Raw genomic sequence first — 27834 nt, forward strand, 5'->3', positions numbered from 1 at the left:
TAGAGGGGCCCCAACTTCTTGGCCACACTCACCCAGAGTGGAGCTTCTGTCATGCTGAGAAGAGTGGGCGGGGTGAGGTTCAAGGGTAAGACTCTCACAGTTCTTACAGAGGAATTTCGTAGATTTTATGGAATAATGATTTCTTCATTTGTTGCCTGCCCTTTCGACAATTTTCAGGTAAATTAAATAGCTGTTATTTTTACAATTATCATGAGTTAGGAATTTTTTTTTTTCTTGGAATGGGTACACTGAGCTCCTCACACTGCCATTCTGGAAGTGGAACTCTGTCAGAGGTTCCTTAAAAAAGTGACTCAATAGCTTCTGCCAGTATCTCTCTGGCCGCTTTGTGACAGATGGCCACTCCTGTCTGCAAAGAAGGCTTGAATATGAGCAGTTTAATTAGACACATAAGCATCCCAAGTAGGGATAGTGGAAAATGGAGTTTAACTAGCACATTGCCCACAGACAGGCTGACTGCTTAGAGGTTTTTAAAAATCATGTCATCCATTAGTTTGATAAAAGTTAATTGTAAAATGTGAAAAAAAAATCAATGCCCACAAACATCATTTTTCAATATCTTCTCCTTTGATTACATAATTGGCTTAAGGTTATACTCTAACAGGGTTGTTTTTTTTTTTCTTTTCCAAAAAGTAGTCATGAGAATGGTATTTTAAAACTTATCTGTTTTAAAAATAGCTTTATCACAACCTTTGGCTTGAATGAATGTTGACTGCATATTTAAGTCAAACTTTGCTTTAAGATTTCAAACAGGCCTGGTACAATGGCTCACACCTGCAATCCCAGCGCTTTGGGAGATCCAGGCAGGTGGATCACTTGAGCCCAGGAGTTCAAAGCCAGCCTGGCCACTATGGGGAAACCCCATCTCTACTAAAAATACAGAAAATAGCCAGGCATGGTGGTGCACACCTGTAGTCCCAGCTACTGGGGAGGCTGAGGCAGGAGAATTGCTTGAACTGGGGAAGTGGAGGTTGCAGTGAACTGAGATCATGCCATTGTACTCCAGCCTGGGCAACAGAGTGAGATTCTGTCTCAAAAAACAAACAAAAAAATATTTCAATCAAATGACGTTAAGTAGAAATCTGTGGGTGGCTTGATTGTTTTCATTTATAGATGCCTTGATTTGCTGATTTTTGCCCACAGAATTATTCTCAGTCTTTGAAATATATTCCCAAGTGTTGCACATCCTGAATCAGTTCTTGAATCACATTGTGACTTTTATTTTAAATTTTATTTAAATTAAAAAAATATATTTAGTGGGTACAAGTGCAGGTTTCTGAAAAGCATGTGTCGTGTAGTGGGGAAGTCAGGGTTCTTAGTGCACCTGTCACCCAATAGTGAACCTTGTACCCAACAGGTAATTCTTCAACCTCCACCTCCCCACCCTTCCACCTTTTATGTCTCAATATCTATTCCTCCACTCTGTGTGTCCTTGTGTACACATTGTTTAGCCTCCACTTATATATGGGAACACGTAGTATTTGACTTTCTGTTTCTAAGTTATTTCAGTCAGGATAATGCCCATCACTTCCATCCATGTTGCTGCAAAAGACATGATTTCATTCTTTTTTATGACATTGTGCCATTTTATTTGGTAGACTGAGGCATACCTTAATTTAAGGAAGGTTTTTTGTCTTCTGCTTTGTTTGTTTGCTTGTTTTTTGAGACAGGGTCTCACTCTTGTTGCCCAGGGTGCAGTGGAGGTTGCTCACTGCAGCCTTGACCTCCTGAACTCAAAGGATCCTCCTGCCTGAAGCTCCTGAGTAGCTGGGACTATAGGCATGTGCCACCACACTTGGCTAAATGTTGTAATTTTTTGTACAGATGGGGTCTCACTATGTTGCCCCGGGTAGTCTTGAACTCCTGGGCTCAAGTGATGTGTCTGCCTTGGCTTCTCGAAATGTTGGGATTACAGGTGTGAGCCACTGTGTCTGGCTGGAGAGTTTTTTTCAAGTTCTTGACATTTATTCTCTTGCATTTATTCTTGTCTTTTTTGTTTGTTTTTTGAGACTGAGTCTTGCTCTGTCACCCAGGCTGGAGTCCAATGGTGCGATCTCGGCTCACTGCAAGCTCTGCCTCCAGTGTTCAAGTGCTTCTCCTGCCTCAAGCCTCCTGAGTAGCTGGGACCACATGCACATTCCACCATGCCTGGCTAACTTTTGTATTTTCAGTAGAGACGGGGGTTTTGCCATGTTGGCCAGGCCATGTTTGCCATGTTGTCACTCCTGGCCTGAAGTGATCTGCCCGCCTTGGCCTCCTAAATTGCTAGGATTACAGGCGTCAGCTACCGTGCCCAGCCTATTCTTGTCTTTGACTTATACATCTTTCATTTGGCTTTAAAATGCTCTTAAACATTTTGCCCTTTGCTGTCTCTTTTGCTCTGTTTCTCAATCATGTTCTCCACCACACTGAATGCCGACGGAGTGGGGTCTGTTTTTCTTTCTTTCTTTTTTTTTTTTTGAGACGGAGTCTCGCTCTGTCGCCCAGGCTGGAGTGCAGTGGCTCAATCTCGGCTCACTGCAAGCTCCGCCTCCCGGGTTCACGCCATTCTCCTGCCTCAGCCTCTCTGAGTAGCTGGGACTACAGGCGCCCGCCACCACGCCTGGCTAATTTTTTGTATTTTTAGTAGAGACGGGGTTTCACCGTGTTAGCCAGGATGGTCTCGATCTCCTGACCTCGTGATCCGCCCGCCTTGGCCTCCCAAAGTGGTGGGATTACAAGCGTGAGCCACCGCGCCCGGCCGTCTGTTTTTCTTTCTGCTGCTTTTACTGTGATTTCATTTCTGGGGACTCTCTCCCTTTCTTTTTATCTGAGTTTGTGGGTCCATCATTTCATCTCCTTTGCATCATGTTGCCCTTGTCGTCCAACCCTTATGTTTCTTTTTCAGACCCTTACATGTGATAGACAAGACATTCTGTAAATTCTTTCATCTCACAGAGAACTAGTTCTTCCCAATGGTATTAGTTTTCTATGTCTGCCATAAGAAATTTCTACAAACTTACTGTCTGAAAAACCACAAAAATTATGATCTTACAGTTCTGCAGGTCTGAAGTAAAATATGGGCCTCACTGGGCTGAACTCATGGCACTGGCAGGGCTGCGTTGCTCTCTGGGTTTCAGGGGAGATTCTGTTCCCCTGCGTTTCCAGAGGCTTCCCTTATTCCTTAGCTCGTGGCCCTTTTCATCTGAGTCCTTCACACGTCACATCCCTGTGACCTCAAGTGATCCTCCTGCCTCAGCCTCCCAAAGTGGTAGGATTAGAGGCATGAGCCACTGCTTTTATAACAAAACTATTCTTGTAATAACGAACCCGTTCCCTGGATAATGACATTAATTCATTAAGAAGCGCAGTGTCCTCGTGAACTAATCACCTCTTATGAGGCCCTTACCTTCCAACACCATTGCCTTGGTGATGAGGCTTCCAGCACATGACTTTGTGGGGGGCGCATTCAAACCAGAGCACCATGTCACATCATGAGAGGGCCATGTCACTTCATGGAGTGCCACACCACGTCATGAGAGCACCGCGCCGCGTTACGTCACGAGAGCGCCGCGCCACGTCACGACGAGAGCGCCGCGCCACGTCACGACGAGAGCGCCGCGCCACGTCACGACGAGAGCGCCGCGCCACGTCAGGAGAGCGCCGCGTCACGTCAGGAGAGCGCCGCGTCACGTCAGGAGAGCGCTGCGTCACGTCATGAGAGTGCCACGTCACATCACGTACTTATGGTTTACAGGGGTTAGGCTATGGGCATCTTTGGGAGCCGTTGTTGTGCCTGCTTTGTGGCACACCGTCGTCACTCAGTGTTCTCCGTTATCTTTCTGTCTGCCATGTGCCTTTCCTCTTTTTCTTTTCTCCTCTGACATTGTCTTTAATAGTTTTTGTGATGGTTATTTTAAAAACATTGATCACTGTTCTTGAAATAATGGAATTCTTCCTGGAGCAGCGCTGTTCTGGAGAGTAGTTGGGAGAAGGCCTAGCGAATATCCCCAAGGAGTCTGTGGATATCATTCAGGGGAGATCTGTGAGTTTGGATGGGAAGAATGTTCTCCTCTTTATTTTCTCTAATGAATGTGAGTGACACAGCCCATTAGTATCAGTAGGTCCTATACATTTTTCTTTTTTTTTTTTTTTTTTTTTTTTGAGGCGGAGTCTCGCTCTGCCGCCCAGGCTGGAGTGCAGTGGCGCGATCTCGGCTCACTGCAAGCTCCGCCTCCCGGGTTCACGCCATTCTCCTGCCTCAACCTCTCCGAGTAGCTGGGACTACAGGCGCCCGCCACCACGCCCGGCTGATTTTTTTATATTTTTAGTAGAGACAGGGTTTCACCGTGGTCTCGATCTCCTGACCTCGTGATTCGCCCGCCTCGGCCTCCCAAAGTGCTGGGATTACAAGCGTGAGCCACCGCGCCCGGCCTGGTCCTATACATTTTTCACATTAGAAATTAGATACTTTCATATTGTTACAGATTTGCTGAAATGTCAGTTGCTGTCACCACCACTTTCAAATTATGCCAGTTATTAGGCCCACTGCTAGATATGATTAATCGGTGCATAAATATTACAAACTTTAAAAATGTTTTACCATTCCCTTTGTCATCTCTGCGTTTTATTTCATGCACTTAAAGTCCTTGTTCTGACAAAGGATGTATCCGCGTCATCGGTCATCAGACTGACAGCGAGTTTCGGGCACTGGAACAGTGCGAGGCCCAGGCCTGGGGACGTGCTGGCAGGGCAGGCAGCGTGAGTCCGGCCTTCCTGCTTTCATCCTGTGCTCTCCGCTCCTCTTTGTGGGGTGTAGTCCTCTGCAGACTAACAGGAAGTTTCCTTGACTCACACCAAAACCTACATGTCACAGATTTTGGGTGATTTAACTTGCACTTCTCAGTGACTGGTGTCAGCATGGTTGAGGCTGGTCTCGACCTGCAGTTTCTCCCACACTGGGAACAGACAACCACCTGCTCTGGCAGATGTTCATCCGTGTTTCCTCCCCATTTCCTGCTGTCACTCACCGTGTCCAAAGAGGTTTCGGGGTTCGCCCATGGACTTGACCTTGCGGTTCCAAAGAGAGCGGGGCTCAGGGTTGAGTATTCCACGAGTTTGTGCTTCAGGCCTGGAAAAACTTTGATTCTCTTTGCCACCCCTGAGGTCTACAGAGGGTCTCCCTCATCCCGTCCCTCCTCTTCCCAGTCCCAGGTGCCAAGCACCTGGGGGTCAGTCCCCCACTGAGTGGTGGCTTCATAGAAGTGGAGATTCCTTTTCTGTTTCTCTTTCTTGTTGTTCTTAGTTGATTTTAGAAATGACACGGGGGGCTAGAGCTTTCCCCCTGCCCTCTTTATCAGGAACTCTTTTTAGCTTTTTCTGTAACTTTTTAACAAATTGCTGATGTTATTTGCAACAAACAGATGATGCAGAATTGTGTGAAGCAGAAACTTCTTCCAACTCAGTCCTCTTTTCGGGGTGATCTTGGAGGCAAAAGTGGTATGTATTTTCCATTCTTTTCTCTATGCTTATAAATATATTTCAAGAATTCAGTCCATTTATTATTTATATTGGTATATCTGGTAAAGCGAAATACAGCTTCTTACTTTTAATAATCATATTGTTGCACAACCAATCTCCAGAATGCTTTCACCTTGCAAAAGTGAAACTCTGTACTCACGAAACACTCATTCCCCATTCCTCTCTCCCCAGTCCGCCACTCCGTTTGTTTTTGGTCCCTGGTTCTATTTTTTGTTTCTGTGAATTTGGTTACTGTAGAAACCTCCTATACATAGAATCGTACAGTGTGCGTCCCTTGGTGACTGGCCAGTCGCACTCAGCAAATGTCCTCAAGGTTTGTCCATGTTGCAGTGTGTCAGAATTTCCATTCTCTTTAAACTACACTATTCCGTGGTGTGTGTATAGCCCTTGCTGTTTTTCCGTTCATCTCTTGAGGGAGGCTAGGGTTGTCTCTACCTTTTGGCTCTTGGGCATGGCCACCTGTTATGGACAAGGGGCACTAAAATAACCGTTTTTTTTTTTTTTTTTCCTTGCGGATAACTGACTGCTCTCAAATGTCCCTTATCTCTGATGAAGGAACTTGATTGTTTATTTTTTGATTATTTATTTGTTTAAAGATAAGGTTGAAAGTCAGGTGCTGTGAATTCCAATTCCTAGAGTTTCCAGTGGGCAATATAAATGAGAGGTGTGGATGGAAAGTAGGAGGTAGTAGGGAGTGGTGGGGACTGTGGAAAACTTGAGTCCATGCTCAGTGGGGCAGCCTGCACAAGCTCCTGGTGCCACGTTTGTTGAGGGGATGGTGGTTGACTTAGTTCTAGAATTCTAAGTTTTAAACAGAAACCTGAAATCTGACTACTTCATGTAAAAGCCCTGATTTTACGTCTTGGCAACAAACTTAGAAATGTAAGTATACTGTGACACTGAGATTTTGTGTCTATACCTCACAATGAAGATGAATCAACTAAAAATGTATTCAGAAGAAGACAATATTTTTAAAAGCACCCAAAATTGTGAACAAGAAAAAAAAACGTAGGTGGGATTGAATTTATTCCCTCATATATGAAACTGTTTATATTTCAGCAATGAAATAAAATATAAGTGACTCAGTCACTGGTTTTTAGCCAAGCCGTGTACGGCTCACAAAAATCATGCTATTGGCTGGGTGCGGTGGCTCACGCCTATAATCCCAGCACTTTGGGAGGCCAAGGTGGGTGGATCACCTGAGGTCAGGAGTTGGAGACCAGCCTGACCAATATGGTGAAACCCCATCTCTACTAAAAATACAAAAATTAGCTGGACATGGTGGCGGGTGCCTGTAGTCCCAGCTACTTGGGAGGCTGAGGCAGGAGAATTGCTTGAATGCGGGAGGCGGAGATTACAGCGAGCCGAGATTGCGCCATTGCACTCCAGCCTGGGCAATAGAGTGGACTCCGTCTCAAGTAAACAAACTAACCAATGAACAAAAAACAAAATCATACTATTACTTTTGTAATGAAGAATACTTATCTCTTTTCCTTCTCTTTGTGAGTTTGCAATAAAGTCTTCTCGATTTGCTTTAACTTGGCATGTGTCTTTCAGAAATATTGGAGAGCATTGTGGGGCATTCCTTAAAGGCAGATGCATGACAAGGGGCTCTGACTCTAACACTCTTGGTGGGTTCTAGAGATCAGATTATGAATACAGGAAAAGGAGAAGATAAATGGGATGAAGAAGCCAATTCCAAGCATATTACATAGCATGCTTATATGAAGGACTTGGCTTTCATAAAGTAAGAACTGACAGCTGTTTTCTTGATGGCCATCCACTTTTTAGTCTGTGTCTCAGAAAGTGTAGAGGTCCAGGAATTGGGGGCCCCTGGGACTCTTGGATCATAGACACATTAGGAAAACCCATCTCAGCTGGGGAAGCTGACTTGGTGCCAGCACTCCAGGCCCCAGAGGAGCAGTCACCCCTGGAAAGAGGGAAGAGCAGCAGTAGCAACAGAAGGTCGCTTCTCCTCACAAGAACTCACAAAGTCTCAGTAATATTACGACTGTACTTTCTGAAACCCAATTTGTCTTTGTTCATAACTTTTCCCTTCCTGCTAGTCACATTTTTTCTGGTGACAGAAAGTGAAATTGCCATTTTTAATATCAGCCAGTCACTCTCAGTTTGAAATGCAGTCTCTTTCTTGGTAACCTCAGATACTTTGGCACTCCCCACCTCCAATCTCTTCTGTTCTCTCTGGTAGGGGAGGATGTCTGGCTTCTGGGCTGATCTCTGCCTTTGCTGAGCACCCCTGAGATCACCCCACTTGGGCTTGTGTCTTAGTCCATTTGTACTAACAACACACCTGAGACTGGGTAATTTCTAAGGAACAGAAGTTTATTTCTTAGAGCTCTGGAGGCTGTGAGGTCCAGGATCAAGGTACTGGCCTTGGTGCCCAGTGAGGAGTGCTGTCTGCTTCCAAGATGGTGCCTTGTTACCATGTCCTCACATGGCCATGGCAGATAGGCAAGAGAGAGCACCCCCTGGAACCCGGAGCCCTTTTACAAGGGCGTGAATCCCATTCGTGAGGGCAAAGCCCTCATGACTCAATTACCCCACAAACACCACACCCCTGAATACTGTTGTTTTGGGGGATTAAGTTCTTTTTAAATTTTTTTTATTTATGTATTTTTATTTATTTATTTATTTGGAGACAGGATTTGCCTCTGTCACCCAGGTTGGAGTGCAGTGACACAATCTCGGTTCACTGCAAGCCTTGACGTCCTGGGTTCAGAAGATCCTCCCACCTCAGCCTACCCAGTAGCTGGGGACCACAGGTGCCCGCCACCACACCTGGCTAATTGTTGTATTTTTTATAGAGACAGGGTATCACCATATTGCCCAGGCTGGTCTTGAACTCCTGGGCTCAAGAGATCCTCCTGCCTCAGCCTCCCAAAGTCATGGGATTACAGGTGCCCAGCTCGAGATTAATTTCTAACATGATTTTTTTTTTTTTTTTTTTTTTTTTTTTGAGACGGAGTCTCGCTCTTTCGCCCAGGCTGGAGTGCAGTGGTGCAATCTTGGCTCCCTGCAAGCTCCACCTCCCGGGTTCACGCCATTCCCCTGCCTCAGCCTCCCGAGTAGCTGGGACTACAGGCGCCCGCCACCACGCCCGGCTAATTTTTTGTATTTTTAGTAGAGACGGGGTTTCACCGTGTTAACCAGGATGGTCTCGATCTCCTGACCTTGTGATCCACCCGCCTTGGCCTCCCAAAGTGCTGGGATTACAGGCTCATGCCTGTGCCTGTCACCACCGTGCCCGGCCTCTAACATGAATTTTGGAGGGACGCCATTATTCAAGCCATACCAGCTTGGGTACTAGCCTCCTTCTCCGCTGCGTCTGGCACCACATCCTCACCCCAGCGTCAGGCCTCCTCGGATTCCCAGTCATCCCCAAAACTTCTGTTTCTTTCTTGGGTCTGAGCCATGCAGCGTTTTGTGAGTATGTCCTGGCCTGCTCACCTGGCACCTGGGTGCCAATTCCTTGTTGTTTTAGAAGCGAGGTTTCTTTCTCTGACAGGCATACACTTTCTGTGGGACCGCGAGGTGTGTTGTCCTCTGCTAGATCCTAGTAGGTTCTGTGCCTAATGGTTGCTGGTCTGATCACCTATGGCATCTGCTGTACTTCTGTTAAAATACTATGCTGCCTCACAGGGCAGAGCACATGCCTAGCCTTAGGCAATTTATGCCCTGACTTTAGGAAGAATTGGCACCTACTGGGGAAGGAGGACATTTTAAAAAGGGAGCATTGCTACATGGAGAACTGGTGTGATGGTACCGGTTGAAGAAGCTGGAGAGACCCATTGTCAGTAGCATCTTATTCCAAGGCCACCAAAGTCATACCAACTTGATATCTGCTCTAGGAAACACCTCCTTTTCTCTTTGTTTATTTATTTATTTATTTATTTATTTAATTTTATTTTTTTTGAGATGGAGTCTCACTGTGTTGCCCAGGCTGGAGTGCAGTGGCATGATCTTGGCTCACTGCAAGCTCTGCCCCCCAGGTTCAAGCAATTCTCCTGCCTCAGCCTCCTGAGTAGCTGGGATTACAGGTGTGCACCACCACCACGCCTGGCTAATTTTTGTATTTTTAGTAGAGACGGGGTTTCACTATCTTGGCCAGGCTGGTCTCCAACTCCCGACCTCAGGTGATCCACCCACCTCCACTTCCCAAAGTGCTGGGCTTACAGGTATGAGCCACCGTGCCCGGCCTCCTTTTCTCTTTTTTTAATCACAAAGTTATGTATGCTTGTTGGAAAAAAAGGCAATCAATACAGAAATGAATAAGGTCTAGAAAATATAAGTCCTCTCTGTTTTCCTATTTCCTGTGTCGAGGTTCAAATATAGATCTTCTTGATTTGTCTACACAGATACTAGTCAGTGCAAATATGTGTTTTATTTTATCTTTTCTCTTTTTGTTGTATTTATTTAAGGTGCACAACGTGATGTTTTGGTACACATATGCATAGTGAAATGGTTCCTACAGTCAGGCAAATTAACATATTCATCGCCTCACAGTTTTGTGTTTTTTTTTGAGCATAGTAAGAACACCTAAAATCTCTCTTAGCAGATTTGTAATATACAATCCTGTGAACTATGGTCCTCATGCTGCACATTACCTCTCTCGTCCTATTCATCCCTCCCATTTCCTCCTTCTGGTCGCTACCATTCTACTTTGTTTCCATGTATTTGACCTTTTAAAGATGCACGTGTGAGACTGATCATGCAGTATTTGTTTTTCTGTGCCTGGCTTATTTCACTTAGCGTAGTGTCCTGCAGGTTCATCATGTGATATATTTAAAAAATCTCTCCCTCTCTATGTATAGACTTAGCCCAACTTGCCTGATATCTGATACCTGATAGAATACTATTGTGCCCTTGCAGGCGACAGAACTGTCAGACCAGGGCTGACAAGCAGGATCCCCTTTGCAGTAGCAACTCCTCACGTGTGCTTACTCAGCCCTTAAAATGCTACTGTGTGGGGCAGTGTGGCTTTGAGCAAATGAAAAGCAGCTCCAGCCTCTGCAGCCTAAGAGAATGTCTCCTTCAGGCAAGCAATGTATCTCTCGTTGCTCACTGAGAAGGATAACCACCTCCTCCCCAGGCTGACAGTGGAGTGATCAGCACATCATTGGACAGAGAAAGGAGTGGTGAGCAGTGGGAGCTGAGCTGAGGGTTATATGCAGGTTTAGCGCTGCACTGCAGTATTATTACTGCTGTTTTTTCTCACTATGTTGCCTGGCCTGGACTCAAACTCCTGGGTTCGAACAATCCTTCTGCCTCAGCTTACTGCTCTGTTTTGGACTTTCCAGTGGAATCTTGACTTTCAGTGTTTTAGGTCTTGTTCCCTCACCTATACTTTCTTCTTCTTCTTCTTCTTCTCCTTTTTTTGAGACAGGATCTCGCTCTGTCACCAAGGCTGGAGTACAGTGGTGCACTCATAGCTCACTGCAGCCTTAAACTCCTGGGCCCAAGCGCTTCTCCCATCTCAGCCTCCCAAGTAGCTGAGACTGTAGACACACAACACCACACCTGGCTAATTTTGTTTTTATTTTCTCTTTTGTAGAGATGGAGGTCTCTGTCTTTCCCAGGCTGGTCTTGGACTTCAGGGCTCAAGCAACCCTCCCACCTTGGCCTCCCAAAGTGATGGGATTACACGCATGAGCCACTGTGCCCAGCCCCACACCTATACTTCCATGTCTTGTGTCTGGATTTTGGGGTTCAGAAAGCTCCTGTGATATTTCCTCAACCCACTTATACCCATGAAAACAGGGCTTTTCCCAGTCTCCGTACAACCGACCCAGCCCTGTTTCTTTTCCCCTTAGCCTCTGGATCTGACACCAGCTCTTAACTGCTCAGTGTGTGTTTACATTTTTGCTTGTTTGTTGTTTGTTTCCTCTGCTGTATTCAACTTGAAATCATTCCTGCAATTTTAGCTTGGAATTCAGTGCTGTGACTTCCAGTCCGCTTACGTCAGCTTTGGGTATTTAATGGAAGCAATTATTTTTCTTAAATGTACAAGAGTAAATTATTATTATTTATGTTTTTTTTTGCATGAATGATGTATGGAAAATCACCGCATTTTACTTTTGTGAGTTGACTTATTTATTTGTGTTGATTTTGATATTCCCAAATCTGAAACAAAATTTTTTCAGAATGCATAATAACACACAGAGTATGGTTGTCTTTCATTGACAAGTTTTTATATATGATTAGAGTATCTTTTCAAGATTCTTAATCTGCATTTTTTAAATATAGGGTCTCCCTCTGTCACCCAGGCTGGAGTGCAGTGGCACAATCCTAGCTCACTGCAGCCTCCGTTTCCTGGGCTCAAGCCATCCTCCCACCTCAGCGTCCTGAGTAGCTGGTACTACAGGCATGCACCACCACATCCGTCTATTTTTTTATTTTTTGTGGAGATGGGGTCTCACTATGTTGCCCAGGCTGCCCTTGGCCTCCTGGCTTCAAGTGATCCTCCTGCCTCAAGCCTCCCAAAGCGTTGGGATTACAGGTGTGAGCCGCTGAAACTGGCCTGACCTACAATTTGAATACTACTGTACACTTTACATCTTGCTGTCAGGTATTATTTTATTTATTTTTTCCTCTCTACAATAATGTATTGTAGATCAGGTATTGTTTTATTTGAGCCTCCCAGGAAAGCTGAGGTGAGGGTGGCAGGCAAGGGGTCGGACCACCGGAATGGTCCCAGCATTCAGTGGAGAGTAAAGCAGCGAAGGCTGGAAACCTCATCTGCGTCTCATGAACTTCCCACTGCCCCAAGTGACTGATGTCCTTACATAACTGCAGCCAGTTCACCAGCTGCATGATTGACAGTGGCATAATTGACAATTGCCAAAAACTGGAAACAGCCCACATGTCCTTTGCCTAGGGAATAGAAAACCAAATTGTGGCCTATCCATCCCATGAAATACTTAACCACAGTAAAAAGGAATGAGCTACTGATCTGAATCTCACATGCATCATATGAAGTGAGCGGACTTGCTCACCAAAGGCTGCACACTGTTTATGTGACACTCTGGAAAAGGCAGTGCTTTAGCAGGTGGAAGAAGCGGGGCTGCAGGTGGGGACAGAGGCTATGTGGCAGCACAGTGGGTGGGGACAGAGGCTGCACAGGGAAAGTGTGCAGCTGACGCAGGTGCTCTGTGTCTTGGTTGTGGTGGTGGGTAGGTAGCTATATGCTTGTGAGCACTCACAGGCCTGTGCATGAAAAAGGTGCAAATATTTATTTTATTGTACATATTTAAGGTGTATAACATGGCAGTTTGATATACATAGTGAAATGATTGCTGCAGTCAAGCAAATTAACATGAGTTAACATAGCCACCATCTCACATAATAATCTTTATTGTGTGTGGTAAAAACATCTAAAATCTCTCTTAGCAAATTTCAGGTTTATAATATTTTTAACTGTCGTTCCCACACTGTTTGTTAGATCTCTCGGCTTATTTATCCTACATAACCGAAATTTTGTGCCCTTTGACCATCATTTTATTTCCTTTACCCCTGGTAACGCTCTGTTTCTATATATTTCAACTATTGTTTTTGAGACAGGGTCTCGGTCTGTCACTCAGGCTGGAGTGCAGTGGTGTGATCTTGGCTCACTGCAGCCTCAACCTCCCAGACTCAGGCAATCCTCCCACCTCAGCCTCCCAGCCTCCCAAGTACCTGGGGTGCCAGGTGCACACCACTGCACCCGGCTTCCTTCCCTCCCTCCCTCCCTTTCTCCCTCCCTCCTTTCTTCTCTTTTCTTTTCTTTGCTTTGCTTTGCTTTGCTTTCATTTTTTTGGTAGAGATGAAGCCTCGCTGTGTTGCCCAGACTGGTCTCAAGCTCTTGGGCTCAAGTGATCCACTCACCTCAGCCTCCGAAAGTGCTGGGATTACAGGTGTGAGGCACCATTCCTGGCCTAACTTTTTTTTTTTTTTAAGATTCCACATATAAGTGAGAACATGTAGTGTTTGTCTTTCTGTGCCTGGCTTATTATGCTTTATATAATGTCCACCGGCTTCATCTATGCTGTGGCAAATGGCAGAGTCTCCATTTTTAATACTAACTAATATTGTGTATATATGCCCCAAACTCTTTATTTATTCATCTGTCAATAGACACTTGGGTTGTTTGCCTATCTGGACCATGGTGAATAATGCTGCTGTGAACGTGAGTGCACAGATGTCTTTGTGAGGTGGTGATTTTATTTCCTTTGGATATACACTCAGAAGAAGGACTGCTGGGTCTTATGGTAGTTCTATTTTTAATTTTTTTAGGAACCTCCATCTTGTTTTCTGCAATGGCTGCACCAGTCTGCATTCCCAGCAGCAATGTGTAAGGGTTCCCTGTTCTTCACGCCCCAGCCAATGTTTGTCTCTTGTCGTTTTGATAATAGCCATCCTAACAGGTTTGAGGTGGTACCTCATTGTGGGTTTGGTTTGCATATCCCTGGTGATTAGTGATGTGAGCACTTTTTCGTATATGTGTTGACCATTTTTGTTTCTTCTTTAGAGAAATGTCTATTCAGTTCCTTTCTTCATTTTTAAAATCAGATTATTTGTTTTATGCTTTGAGTTGTGTGAATTCCTTACATATTTTGGATATTAACTACTTATCTGATATATGGCTTAAAAATATTTTCTTCCAACTTGTTGGCTGCCTTTTCACTCTGTTGATTGTTTCTTTTGCTATATGGGAACTTTTTAGTTTGATGTATTCCCACTTATTTATCTTTACTTTTGTTCCTTTGCTTTTGGTGAGACATTAAAAATATCCATGCCAAGGCTAATATCAAGCAGTTTTCTCCTCTGTTTTCTCTTTTTTATATTTAGTTTTTTATTTGTTTAGAGATTGGGTCTCATTCTGTTACACAGGCTGGAACGCAGTAGTGTCATTACAGCTCACTGTAACCTCAAATTCCTGGGCTCAAGTGATCTTCTTGCCTCAGCTCCCTGAGTAGCTGGGCTACAGGTGCATACCACCATGCCTGGCTAATTTTTTTTTTTTTTTTATTTTGTAGAGACAAAGTCTCACTTTGTTGCCCAGGCTGATAGTGAACTTCTGGCCTCAAGTGATCCTCCTGCCTCGGCCTCCCAGAGTGCTGGGATCACAGGCATGAGCCACCATGCCTGTCTTCTTCTCTCTTTTCTTCTAGGAGTTTTACAGTTTTAGATCTTATGTTTAGATCTTTAATCCATTTTGAGTTGGTTTTTGTGTGTGTCAAGTTTTATTCTTTTGCGTGTGGAAATCCAGTTTTACCAAAAGCTTTATTTTTCAAAATCTTATATTTTTCTTGATTTTTTTCTTGGTTTTTTTTTTTTTTTTTTTCACACTTCTATAGCCAACATCTTTATTGAAGAGATTGTTCTTTCCCCGTTGTGTCTTCTTGGTGACCTTGCCAAAGAATTAGTTGACTGCATATACTTGAGTTTATTTCTGTTCCATTGGTATATGGGTCTGTTTTTATAAAGGCATGAATTTTTACTGCATATGAATTGTACCTAAATTAACTTGACTAAACAAACAAAAACAAAAAGATCCCAGGTTCAGCCGATGAGCTCCTTTTTTTTTTTCGAAATGGAGTCTTGCTCTTGTCACCCAGGCTGGAGTGCTGTGGCACAATCTCAGCTCACTGCAGCCTCCACCTCCCAGGTTCAAGTGATGCTCCTGCCTCAGCTTCCTGAGTAGCTGGGATTACAGGTGCCCGCCACCATGCCTAGCTATTTTTTTTGTGTTTTTAGTAGAGACGGGGTTTTGTCATGTTGGCCAGGCTGGTCTCAAAGTCCTACTTCGTGATCTGCCTGCCTTGGCCTCTCAACGTGCTGGGATTACAGGCATGAGCCACTGCACCCAGCCTGAGCTCCTTTCTTTTGGAGCCTATTTGATCTGCTTTCTCTCTAGCTTCAGCACCTGAAGTTTTTGCTGCTCCTGCCTTGGCCCCAGCCCTGAATGACACCTTTCACCTCCATGACACTCATGGAGACTCAGGTCTGCTGTCATGCCCCTAAGCAGGACTAGATGCCTCTCTCATCTTGTAGAGCATTCTCTCTGCAATTCTGTAGAAAGGTGATGGTCATCGGAACCAACTGCTTATTCTAGCTTCTCTGGGCCAGGCTCTGTTTAAAGGCCTCACGTTTAGCCATTCACTCAGTGTTTTCTGACAGCCTTCTAGGATAGGTACCATTATTTGGGTTGATGTAGTGCTTGGTCAAATGCAGTATAATGAAGGGATCAAGGCCGGGCGCGGTGGCCCACGCTTGTAATCCCAGCACTTTGAGAGGCCGAGGTGGGCGGGTCACAAGGTCAGGAGATCGAGACCACGGTGAAACCCCGTCTTTACTAAAATACAAAAAATTAGCCGGGCGTAGTGGCGCCTGTAGTCCCAGCTACTCGGAGAGGCTGAGGCAGGAGAATGGCGTAAACCCGGGAGGCGGAGCTTGCAGTGAGCCGAGATTGAGCCACTGCACTCCAGCCTGGGTGAAAAAGCGAGACTCGGTCTCAAAAAAAAAAAAAAAAAAAAAAATGAAGGGATCAAGGAGGGAGCAATTCCAAGCAAAGCCACTTGTTCATCCATCCTGAGTCTGGGAGATTTGGAAGATCTAAAGAAGTAGCAGACGATTATTGTCACCATTTTACAGGTATGAGGCACAGAGAGACCCAGTCATTTGCTGACATCCCTCCACTGAACTGGGTGCTCGTCCTTTTCACTCACCCAGAGGCTGAGCGAGTGCCTCTTGCCCACCAAGCTCTGTTGAGCTTGTGCCTTTGCCAGGCTGTGGTCCTGCAGCCGTCTCATGAGCTGCAGGGTAGGTCTGTGTGTGTCTCTCCTCAAGCTACTCAAGGGGAGGCTTTGTGTGCATGTCTGGCACATACCAGCCGCTCCGTGTTAGTGGAACAGGTGAGTCAATAAGTCAGGGAGAAAAATTTGTGCTTTAAAAGTAGAACATGTTGGAGAGAACCCGCACTGCCTTCCAGCCACCTTGCTGTGAGAGGACAGGGCATGGGCTCTGGAGTTTGAAGGCTGGGTCAGGTCATGCTCTGGATTCTGTACTCACTGGCATGGCACGTCCTTAGTTTCACTTCCCTCGCTGTCAGTGGAGCCGTTGCAGTGGGCAGTGTCAGAGGCAACACCCATTCAGCACTGCCAATTTGACCCCCAGCCCCATCTTATACTGGCCTCCCATGCTGCTTCTATGGGGTGCCTCAGAGGAGAGCAAGGTGAACCCCAGTATGGAACCCAGACACGGTTTTGACAACATTGGTGATCCCATTTGGAAAATCCAGCTATGTGATTAACCATTAGTCTCTTTGCCTCTGCTATGATGTAAGTGGAGAAGTGGAGACCACATCCTTCCTGCCCCTTCTGGGGCTGCGACTGCTATAAATTCATTGCATTTCCTCTCTAGCTGTTCCTGAGGCTGGCATCTGGGTAAGTCCAGCTCCGCGGGGCAGGGTGGGCGACAGGACTGGGAGAGCAGTGGGGGAGGTTGTGTTCAGAGGGCAGAACTTGTCCTGGTTAATGCACTAGGAATTTCTTCTGCTAGTCTCCAAGTTTGTGCTTCAACCGCATTTCTGGAATGTTCTTTTATCATTATTTGGGCTCTAGGTGTGCAAGTGCATGTGTGTGTATGTGGAGGGGGGAAGAGGGGAGGACAGGGGCAGCAACCATAGTTTACACACATGACTTCAGCAGATTTGCCCAGTATCCCTCCCAGGGGAGAAGATGGATGGGATACATAGAAGGAAACGAACCTCCTTAAAAACCAAAGGACAGCAGATGATTGTGCTGGTGTTAGGGTGGAAGGAGCACAGAAGAAAGGCAGAATCCTGATGTGGATGGGAGGACTGAAGGGGCAGGAGCTGGGAGGGTATGCAGAGCTAATAGGGCTGTCTGGAGAGCAGTCACCTCAGGATGCACAGGGCTGAGTTTGCGAGGCTTAGGAGGTGAGGAGTAGATAGGCAGGAATGGAGATGGGACGGGAGAGATGAGGGAGTCTGAGGCGTCTTGACATTGAACTGCAGTCACGGAAATTCCAGTTTGGAGGGCTCCACTGTTTTCCAGGTTCTCTCCCTCCCTTGAGTGTTATTTATGGCTTTAGGTTGAGGTGCTTTGCCAAATACAGTATAATCAAGGGATCAAGGAGGGAACAATTCCAGACAAAGCCAACTTGCTCGTCCATCCAAACTCTAGGAGATATGGAAGATCTAAAGATACAGCAGGTGACTGCCAGTTTTTGTGGAACTCAAAGTCTAGTTGGGAAGACTATGTTGGTGAACACTGCAGTGATATACCTGTGATAAATGCTGGGGAAGTGTGTCTGTTAGTCATCTATTTTGTTGTCTTTGTCTTTGTCTGACTGAAACAAGTGGTGGAAGACATGGTCTCATATCTCTGGTCAAAATCCTGGCTCTGTTCCTTCCTGGTTCCAAACCGCTTGGCAGGCTTCTTAGTCCCCCTAAGACTCAGTTTATGCATCTATAAAATGGGGCTAGGAATAGGTGCACCTCGTAGAGCTCTGTGCAGGTTAGATGGGGAAAAACATCAGTGAGTGCCTAGCCTGTGGAAAGCTCTAAATTAATGTGAATTATAATGATAACAATTGAGAATTTTGCAAGGAGACATTAAAGGATGTATGTATTTTATTTTATTTTATTTTATTTTATTTTTTGAGATGGAGTTTTGCTCTTATTGCCCAGGCTGGAGTGCCGTGGCATGATCTTGGCTCATCGCAACCTCCGCCTCCTGGGTTCAAGCGATTCTTCTGCCTCAGCCTCCCGAGTAGCTGGGATTACAGGTGCCTGGTACCATGCCCGGCTAATTTTTGTATTTTTAGTAGAGACAGGGTTTCTCCATGTTGTTTTGTCAGGCTGGTCTCCAACTCCTGACCTCAGGTGATCCGCCCACCTCGGCCTCCCAAAGCGCTGGGATTACAGGGATGTGCGTTTTTTTTATTCTCCATTATGCACTCCCAGCTTCATCTCACTTCAATCCACTGGTTGATAGAAGTGCAGTCAAAGACTGTCCCCTCCTCTGCAAGCTTTTATGTTCTCTCTCCTCTCTCCCTAGCCATGTCCTGCTCTGTTATCAACACAGTTACTCACCTTCTGGCCTTCTCCTTCTATTGTCTCTCATCCCTCATGAAAACAGAAGCAAAGAGCCAGAGCCTTCAGTTTGGAGGAACTGAAAACGTTCTCTTCTGCTTTCTCATTTTGTAGATGAGGAAACTGAAGTTGAGGAATAGTGAAGAGTTTGTCCAATGTCATAGCCCCGTAATCAACGGGACAAAAATTTTCTTGCTGATGTGTCAAGATGGCATCATGAAGTGGTTGTTCACCGTAAACTGTAATACAATCCTGTTTATGGATTTGTTTACATATTTTTCCCTCCATAGGGAAACCTTTCTTCCATGGCTCAGGACACACTCCCGGATCAAGCCAACAGGAGAACTTTCTGGTAAGCATTTGGCTAACCTTTTTTTTTTTTTTTGAGACGGAGTCTCGCTGTGTCGCCCAGGCTGGAGTGCAGTGGCGTGATCTTGGCTCACTGCAACCGCCACCTCCCGGGTTCAATCAATTCTCCTACCTCAACTTCCTGAGTAGCTGGGATTACAGGCGCCCACCACCACACCCAGCTAATTTTTGTATTTTTAGTAGAGACACAGTTTTGCCATGTTGGCCAGCCTGGTCTTGAACTCCTCAGCTCAGGTGATCTGCCTGCCTCGGCCTCCCGAAGTGCTGGGATTACAGGCGTGAGCCACCGTGCCCGGCCTTGGCTAACTTTTCAAAATTAAAGATTATGACTTGTTACAGTCATGTGACATTTTTTTCTTTCTGTTTGCTGAGTTTTTGATAATTTATATCTCTCAAAGTGGAGACTTTAAAAAAGACTCATCCGTATGCCGTGTTCACTGCCTGGTATCTTAGTGTGGACCGAAGCCTAAGGACCCTGAAAACAGCTGCAGATGAAGATGGCAAGCACCCGCTGCAAGCTGGCCAGGTACCTGGAGGACCTGGAGGATGTGGACTTGAAGAAATTTAAGATGCACTTAGAGGACTACCCTCCTCAGAAGGGCTGCATCCCCCTCCCGAGGGGGCAGACAGAGAAGGCAGACCATGTGGATCTAGCCACACTAATGATCGACTTCAATGGGGAGGAGAAGGCGTGGGCCATGGCCATGTGGATCTTCGCTGCGATCAACAGGAGAGACCTTTATGAGAAAGCAAAAAGAGATGAGCCGAAGTGGGGTGAGTGGAAGGAAGACTTTTAAAAAACATTGTGGCGAAGTGCACATAATGTACAATTTTCCATCTAAATATATATATATATTTTTTGAGACAGAGTTGCTCTTGTTGCCCAGGCTGGAGTGCAATGGTGCAATCTCAGCTCACTGCAACCTCCATCTCCTGGGTTCAAGTGATTCTCCTGCCTCAGCCTCCCAAGTAGCTGGGACTACAGGCATTGTGCCTCCACGCCCGGCTAATTTTGTATTTTTAGTAGAGATGGGGTTTCTCCATGTTGGTCAGGTTGGTCTCAAACTCCCGACCTTAGGTGATCCACCTGCCTCGGCCTTGCAAAGTGCTGGGATTACAGGTGTGAGCCACCACACCTGGCCATAATTTTTAAATGTACAGTTCAGTAGTGTTAGGTACACTCACATTGTGCAGCCAATCTCCAGAACTGTTTTCATTTTGCAAAACTGAAACTCCTCACCTGTCGAACAATAACTCCCCATTGCCTCATTCTCCCAGCCCTGGTAACCACCATTCTATTTGCCATCTCTGTGAATCTTACTACTCTAGGTACCTCATATAAGTGGAAACATACAGCATTTTTTCCTTTATGAGTAGTTTATTTCACTCAGCATAATGTCCTCAGGGTTCAACTATGTTGTAGCATGTGTCAGAATTCCCTTCCTTTAAAAAAGACTATATAAATACTCCATGGTACGCATATACCAAATTTTGTTTAGTTATCTGTTGATGGACATCTAGATTACTTCTACCTTTTTGTTATTGTTAATGCTGTTATGAGTGTTGGTGCACAAATATCTCTTCAAGACCCTGCTTTGAATTCTTTAGGGTATATACTCAGAAGTGAAATTTCTGAATCATATGGTAATTCTGTTAAATATTTTGAAGAACTGCTCTACTGTTTTAGATACCATCTGCACCGTTTCCCACCAACAGCACACAAGGGTTCCAATTTCTCCATATCCTAAGAACACGTTATTTTTATTTATTTTTTCTTTTTTATAGTGGCCATTCTAATGAGTGTGCGGTGGTATCTCACCGTAGTTTTGGTTTCCGTTTCCCTAATGATAAGTGGTGCTGAGCACCTTTTCACGTGCTTGTTGGCCGTTTATAGAGCTTCTTCAGAGAAAGTTCTGTTCAAGTTCTTTTTTCATTTTGAGACCAGGTTTGGCTTTTGTTGTTGCCTTGTAGGAGTTCTTTATATATTTTAGATATTAACCCTATATCAGGTATATGATTTACAAATATTGTCTCCCATTCTGTGGGTTTTTTCATTCGGTTAACTGTGTCCTTTGATGCACAGAAGTTAGTATGATTTTTTTTTAAATCATTTCTTGGCCAGGCATGGTGGCTCATGCCTGTAATTCCAGCACTTTGTGAGGCTGAGGTGGGTGGATCACCTGAGGTCAGGAGTTCAACACCAGCCTGGCCAACATGGCAAAACCCCATCTCTACTAAAAATACAAAAAAAATTAGCCCGTCGTGGTGGTGGGCGCCTGTAATCCCAGCTACTCAGGAGGCTGAGGTAGGAGAATTGCTTGAACCCGGGGAGTGGAGGTCGCAGTGAGCTGAGATTGCAGCACTGCACTCCAGCCTGGGCTAAAGAGCAAGACTCTGTTTCAAAAAAAAAATTTCTTGTATTGTCTTCGTTTCTTCCTCTTTTCCCCTCTCATGGTGGTGCTATGAGAAGGTGGAGGCAAACTGTTTGCTTTCTCTAACCCCTTTAAAAAGCCAATGCAGATTGTACCTGCCCCCTGGGCACCTGCCATGATTAGTCCCTCTTTATCTGAATCTCAGCAGTGCCTGGACCTGCCTCCAGTTCTCCATCCAGCTTCTCAGACCACATGTTTTGTCCAGTGTCTGCTGTGTGGTCAGCAGGCTCGGGCCTCTGCTTCCTATGGCCCAGAGGGCAGCCTCTCTCCTTGAAGAACCGTGGAGTTTGTGGCAGAAGCCTTTCCTTTCACCACCACTTTGGGAATTGGAATGTAAAAGAAATTCTCTTAATCCCCATGTACACATTGGGGATAATGTTCTTTCTTTTGTCTTGTGTTCTAGGCAAAGGTAGGGCTCAGAGAAGGGCAGGGTATTGCAGGATGATGATGTAGAGCTGGTAGTGATGCGGCCGGGCGCGGTGGCTCAAGCCTGTAATCCCAGCACTTTGGGAGGCCGAGGCGGGTGGATCACGAGGTCAGGAGATTGAGACCATCCTGGCTAACACGGTGAAACCCCGTCTCTACTAAAAATACAAAAAAAATTAGCTGGGCGCGGTGGCGGGCGCCTGTAGTCCCAGCTACTCGGAGAGGCTGAGGCAGGAGAATGGCGTGAACCCGGGAGACGGAGCTTGCAGTGAGCTGAGATCGTGCCACTGCACTCTAGCCTGGGGGACAGTGCAAGACTCCATCTCAAAAAAAAAAAAAGAGCTGGTAGTGATGGGAAGGAGGAATACAAATGAGTCAGTGGATAGGGAGACACATGTTAAGGCAGGGCAGCAGTGTGGGTGTAATGACACTGGGGAAACAGACAGGAGTGTGCAGCCAGGGGAGGTCAGAAACCAGTTGCTGCAATGGCTGTCAGCTGTAGTCCCAGCTATTCAGGAGGCTAAGGTGGGAGGATCGCTTGAGCCCAGGAGTTCAAAACCAGCCTGAGCAACATAGTGAAACCTCATCTCTAAATAAATAAACAAAGCCATTATCATTGTGTCAGTACTTATATACCCACATACCCAAATGAAAGTGTCATAATCACAACTGTAGAAGTACTTTGCTACGCAGTGTTTATGGAATTTATGGCACATTCAAGAACCCCATGAAATAGCTTCTGGTATTATCCCTTCTGCAAGTGAATGAAGTGAGCCTGGAAGAGATTCTAACTGGCCCATGGCTTATTTCCAGCCATAACCAGAGCTGGGGTAAAAAGCAGGGCATGTCTTTGATCAAAGCCCAGCTCTTAACCACTATACCATCTTTGCTTCCATATCTGGATTTTGAGGCAGAAAAGTTATAACTAGGGTTAGAAGTTTGTTTGTTTGTTTCCTGGGGTGGGGTTAGGTTTTAGGTAATAGACTTTGGCTAATCTACTGTGATGGCTCCTACCTGAGTCCCAGTTACTCAGGTGGCTGAAGTGGGTGCATCACTTGAGCTCAGGAGTTCCAGGCTGGAGTGAGCTATGACCATGCCACTGCCCTCCAGCCTAGGGAACAAAGCAAGACTCTGTCTCTTAAAAAAAAAAAAAAAGAATGAGGTTTTGGTTTTGGCATAGATTGTTTGGATTTTGTTTTGTGATATGGTTAGCAAGTAGACAGCTGTCAGAGGTCTTTTATGGGCTAGGCACGGTGGCTTATGCCTGTAATCCCAGCACTTCAGGAGGCCAAGATGGGAGGATTGCTTGAGCCCAGGAGTTTGAGACCAGCCTGGGCAACATAGTGAGAACCTGTCTCTACAAACAATGCAGAAATTAGTTGGGCGTGGTGGCACCTGTCAGTAGTCCCAGCTGTTCTGGAGGCTGAGGTGGGAGGATCACTTGAGCCCAGGAGGTTGAGGCTGCAGGGAGCCGTGACTGTGTTACTGCACTCCAGCCTGGGCAATAGAGTGAGGCCCTGTCTCAAAAAAAAAAAAAAAATCATTTATGTTACTCGTAGATTCCTGCCCACCTGAAGTTATCTGTCTTATGTATTTCCCCTAGTGACTAACTCTTGTTTCACCTAACCTGAATTTCTCCTATAGAACGCCTTCTTAAGATATGCTATCTAGTGACTGTTTGGATTTGTGATTCTCAACACAGATGCATGCTGGAATCACCTGGGAGCTTTTAGTATGTGATGGTTCCTGGGCCTCACCTCAGAGGGACTGAAAAAGAACGTCTGGGCGTGGAGTCCTGAAGTCCATATTTTCAAAGCTTTCTGGGTGATTCTAAAATCAGCCAGGATTCCCAGCCACCAGATTAGGCATGAAACAGACTGGTCATTTTCACTCTTGAAGAACTGGGCATCTAGACTTGACAATAGAAGATGTGTGTGAAATGGATTGCAGGGAACTGGGGTCAGGGAAGGATGACCTTTCTTAGCCCACGGCTGCGTTGGGGATATAGGAGAGCTTGGAGATGCCCTCACAGTCAGGCTGCCAGGGGCAGGCAAAAGCAAACAACGGTAAAAGAAACTTAGCCTGTTTCGCATGTTTGCTGATTGATTTCCAGGCCTGAGGAAGAGATTCTGAGACTGAGGACAGTGGGAACACATGCAGAAGTTGTTTTGAAACTAGGAGTGCAGAAGTGCTCCCAACTAGACTTTTGACTGACACCTGTCCTCCGCAACTTAGAGCCATGTTTTGATCTGGGGGATGTTTGGAGTCTCTTCTCTGGTGCCAAATATTAGGCCAGGTTTCAGTTGCATCCTCTGTGATAATAGTTCTGGGTTTTGACACCTTTTTTTCCCCTTTTAGGTTCAGATAATGCACGTGTTTCTAATCCTGCCGTGATATGCCAGGAAGACAGCATTGAAGAGGAGTGGGTGGGTTTACTGGAGTACCTTTCGAGAATCTCTATTTGTAAACAGAAGAAAGGTAAGCAACTGGGGTGGTGCTTCTAGCTGAGTTTTAAGACGTGGTTCAGGAGGCTCTGTGAAGCTGAGCAGCTGGGTAACTTGGCCTTACTATAGGTTCCTGCCCTTTGGGATGCAAAGGCCTGTCTCAGGAAATCCATTGTCAGTTGAAGAAACAGATTCAGGTTTGTGTGGCTCTTGCAGTCCCAGAGCCAGTGGGGGTGATTAAGCGTTTCAAGTTTGGTAAGGCATGGGATGCAGATTACTTAAAGGAATAAGATTGATTCAAAGGATCTTTGGGCTGGTGGCTGCACATACAGACGGGCCTTCTGCTAAACTGTGTATCTTAAAAACTTGACACCAGAGATTCTCGGCACCTTTCCTACCCAGTGGAGAGGAGCTGCCCCTTCCGTTTCTCCATTCCGGTTACCACTCATTTCTGATGACAGGCCCCTGTTGAGAGCGCATCTCAGGTGGATGTGTGTGGGCTTTCCCCCTAACTTCCTGTCTTTGCCGTAGATTACTGTAAGAAGTACAGAAAGTACGTGAGAAGCAGATTCCAGTGCATCGAAGACAGGAATGCCCGTCTGGGTGAGCGTGTGAGCCTCAACAAACGCTACACACGACTGCGCCTCATCAAGGAGCACCGGAGCCAGCAGGAGAGGGAGCAGGAGCTTCTGGCCATCGGCAAGACCAAGACGTGTGAGAGCCCCGTGAGTCCCATTAAGATGGAGTTGCTGTTTGACCCCGATGATGAGCACTCTGAGCCTGTGCACACCGTGGTGTTCCAGGGAGCAGCAGGGATTGGGAAAACAATCCTGGCCAGGAAGATTATGTTGGACTGGGCGTCGGGGACACTCTACCAAGACAGGTTTGACTATCTGTTCTATATCCACTGTCGGGAGGTGAGCCTTGTGACACAGAGGAGCCTGGGGGACCTGATCATGAGCTGCTGCCCTGACCCAAACCCACCCATCCACAAGATCGTGAGAAAACCCTCCAGAATCCTCTTCCTCATGGATGGCTTCGACGAGCTGCAAGGTGCCTTTGATGAGCACATAGGACCGCTCTGCACTGACTGGCAGAAGGCCGAGCGGGGAGACATTCTCCTGAGTAGCCTCATCAGAAAGAAGCTGCTTCCCGAGGCCTCTCTGCTCATCACCACGAGACCTGTGGCCCTGGAGAAACTGCAGCACTTGCTGGACCATCCTCGGCATGTGGAGATCCTGGGTTTCTCCGAGGCCAAAAGGAAAGAGTACTTCTTCAAGTACTTCTCTGATGAGGCCCAAGCCAGGGCAGCCTTCAGTCTGATTCAGGAGAACGAGGTCCTCTTCACCATGTGCTTCATCCCCCTGGTCTGCTGGATCGTGTGCACTGGACTGAAACAGCAGATGGAGAGTGGCAAGAGCCTTGCCCAGACATCCAAGACCACCACTGCGGTGTACGTCTTCTTCCTTTCCAGTTTGCTGCAGCCCCGGGGAGGGAGCCAGGAGCACCGCCTCTGCGCCCACCTCTGGGGGCTCTGCTCTTTGGCTGCAGATGGAATCTGGAACCAGAAAATCCTATTTGAGGAGTCTGACCTCAGGAATCATGGGCTGCAGAAGGCGGATGTGTCTGCTTTCCTGAGGATGAACCTGTTCCAGAAGGAAGTGGACTGCGAGAAGTTCTACAGCTTCATCCACATGACTTTCCAGGAGTTCTTTGCCGCCATGTACTACCTGCTGGAAGAGGAAAAGGAAGGAAGGACGAACCTTCCAGGGAGTCGTTTGAAGCTTCCCAGCCGAGATGTGACCGTCCTTCTGGAAAACTATGGCAAATTCGAAAAGGGGTATTTGATTTTTGTTGTACGTTTCCTCTTTGGCCTGGTAAACCAGGAGAGGACCTCCTACTTGGAGAAGAAATTAAGTTGCAAGATCTCTCAGCAAATCAGGCTGGAGCTGCTGAAATGGATTGAAGTGAAAGCCAAAGCCAAGAAGCTGCAGATCCAGCCCAGCCAGCTGGAACTGTTCTACTGTTTGTACGAGATGCAGGAGGAGGACTTCGTGCAAAGGGCCATGGACTATTTCCCCAAGATTGAGATCAATCTCTCCACCAGAATGGACCACATGGTTTCTTCCTTTTGCATTGAGAACTGTCATCGGGTGGAGTCACTGTCCCTGGGGTTTTTCCATAACATGCCCAAGGAGGAAGAGGAGGAGGAAAAGGAAGGCCGACACCTTGATATAGTGCAGTGTGTCCTTCCAGGCTCCTCTCATGCTGCCTGTTCCCATGGGTAAGGACACTCGACTTCCAGGGGCTTCTTCTTGCTTCCTCGCCAGCTTCTTCTTGGTGCTTGCCTCCTCTTATCTCTTTTCAACTATTTTCCAAATACAGTTGCCACCGCTACATCATAATGCCACCACCATCTGTTTTAGACCCCTTCATGAGCAAAGATTGACATATGGTAGGTAGATAAATTGGATGAGGAAAAAAAACAATAAAACAAGGAACAAATGTTTGGGGAATGCCAATTTAGCACAAGGTATTAAGTGGGATGTAGGATTGCCTACGAATATTTGTCAACTGAAATTGCTTGTAAGCTACTTGGAGCGCTAGTGCCTAAGAGTCAGCCAATGTCTGTGGGGCAGAACAATGCCAGAGAGTCTGTGTCCCAGGAGCGAGGGGACAGAGGGCCTCAGAGCTGGAGGCTGGGGGGATGTTTCTTAGAAACATGCAATCTAAGCCTCCTTTAAGGAATGGTGGGACCTGGGTGCATAGTGAAGAAATTAAAGGAATTCTGGCACTGAAGACTGGTATGAGCCAAGTCACGACTGCAGTCTGAGAAAAAGTGTGTGCAGGTGACAGTGGAGAGAGACACAGTTTCTTTGGAAAAAAACATGATGAAGGTAAATCAAGGGAAATAGAGCAGAAACGTGGAGACCCTCCTTCTAAGCCCCCATGTTGCTCTGTACTGGGCGTTGCCAAAAGCCCCTGTTTTTGGGTCTGTTCACACACTTGCTGGGTGGTTGGAAGCTAGTGGCCAAGTCTGTGCAATGAAGAGGTTGAGTCGCCTGGCTTCTGAGTCCCTTCTGGGTTTATTGTTCAGTGCCTCCTACAGAAGGACCACCCACAGCGGTTGCAGGAAGGTGGCCACCCTGTGATGTGTGAGTTTAACCTGGATAGAAGACATTTGACATGGGGCAAAATTAAGGGAAACAGGAGGCTCGGCCCTTCCACGGGCAACAATGAGTTTCAGCTTTCTCGATCCCTTGACATTACCACGACCAGGACCACCTTCCTAGTCGTGGTTTGGCCGTGAAGGACTGACTGCCCACAGGGCCGCAGTGGTGGTGAAGTCCTGGTCACAGGGACTTGAGGTCTGGCTGTGGAACAGTCCGGAAACAAGTGCAGATGTTGGGGAGGGGTCACGGGCTCTGACAAGGAAACTTGCAGAGTATCCAAAGCACAAGGGGACAAACCTGTTGACCAGCAGGGCGTGGGTGTACCCGCTCAGCCAGCT

General features: G+C 46.3%; 1 protein-coding gene across 5 annotated transcripts in view; it reads left to right on the forward strand.

The window, feature by feature from the left end:
• Window positions 1–3669: 3669 nt before the first annotated feature.
• NLRP3 (NLR family pyrin domain containing 3) overlaps window positions 3670–27834 on the forward strand; it is a 44066-nt gene continuing 19901 nt past the window's right edge. Inside the window, exons 1-6 of one of the 5 annotated variants that reach the window (XM_063613476.1) lie at window positions 3670–3737; window positions 5421–5496; window positions 18943–19004; window positions 19475–19795; window positions 24238–24357; window positions 24855–26607. In XM_063613476.1, the coding sequence (XP_063469546.1) occupies window positions 19513–19795; window positions 24238–24357; window positions 24855–26607 (2156 nt within the window). In that variant the 5' untranslated portion in view covers window positions 3670–3737; window positions 5421–5496; window positions 18943–19004; window positions 19475–19512. Of the gene's footprint in view, window positions 3738–3810; window positions 4092–4626; window positions 5497–18942; window positions 19005–19474; window positions 19796–24237; window positions 24358–24854; window positions 26608–27834 lie in introns of those variants that run through there. The other 4 variants (XM_055234405.2, XM_063613473.1, XM_055234406.2 and 1 more) reach the window with 4 other exon arrangements.

Source organism: Symphalangus syndactylus, chromosome 19 (assembly GCF_028878055.3).
Source record: "Symphalangus syndactylus isolate Jambi chromosome 19, NHGRI_mSymSyn1-v2.1_pri, whole genome shotgun sequence".
NCBI classification, from domain to species: Eukaryota; Metazoa; Chordata; class Mammalia; order Primates; family Hylobatidae; genus Symphalangus; species Symphalangus syndactylus.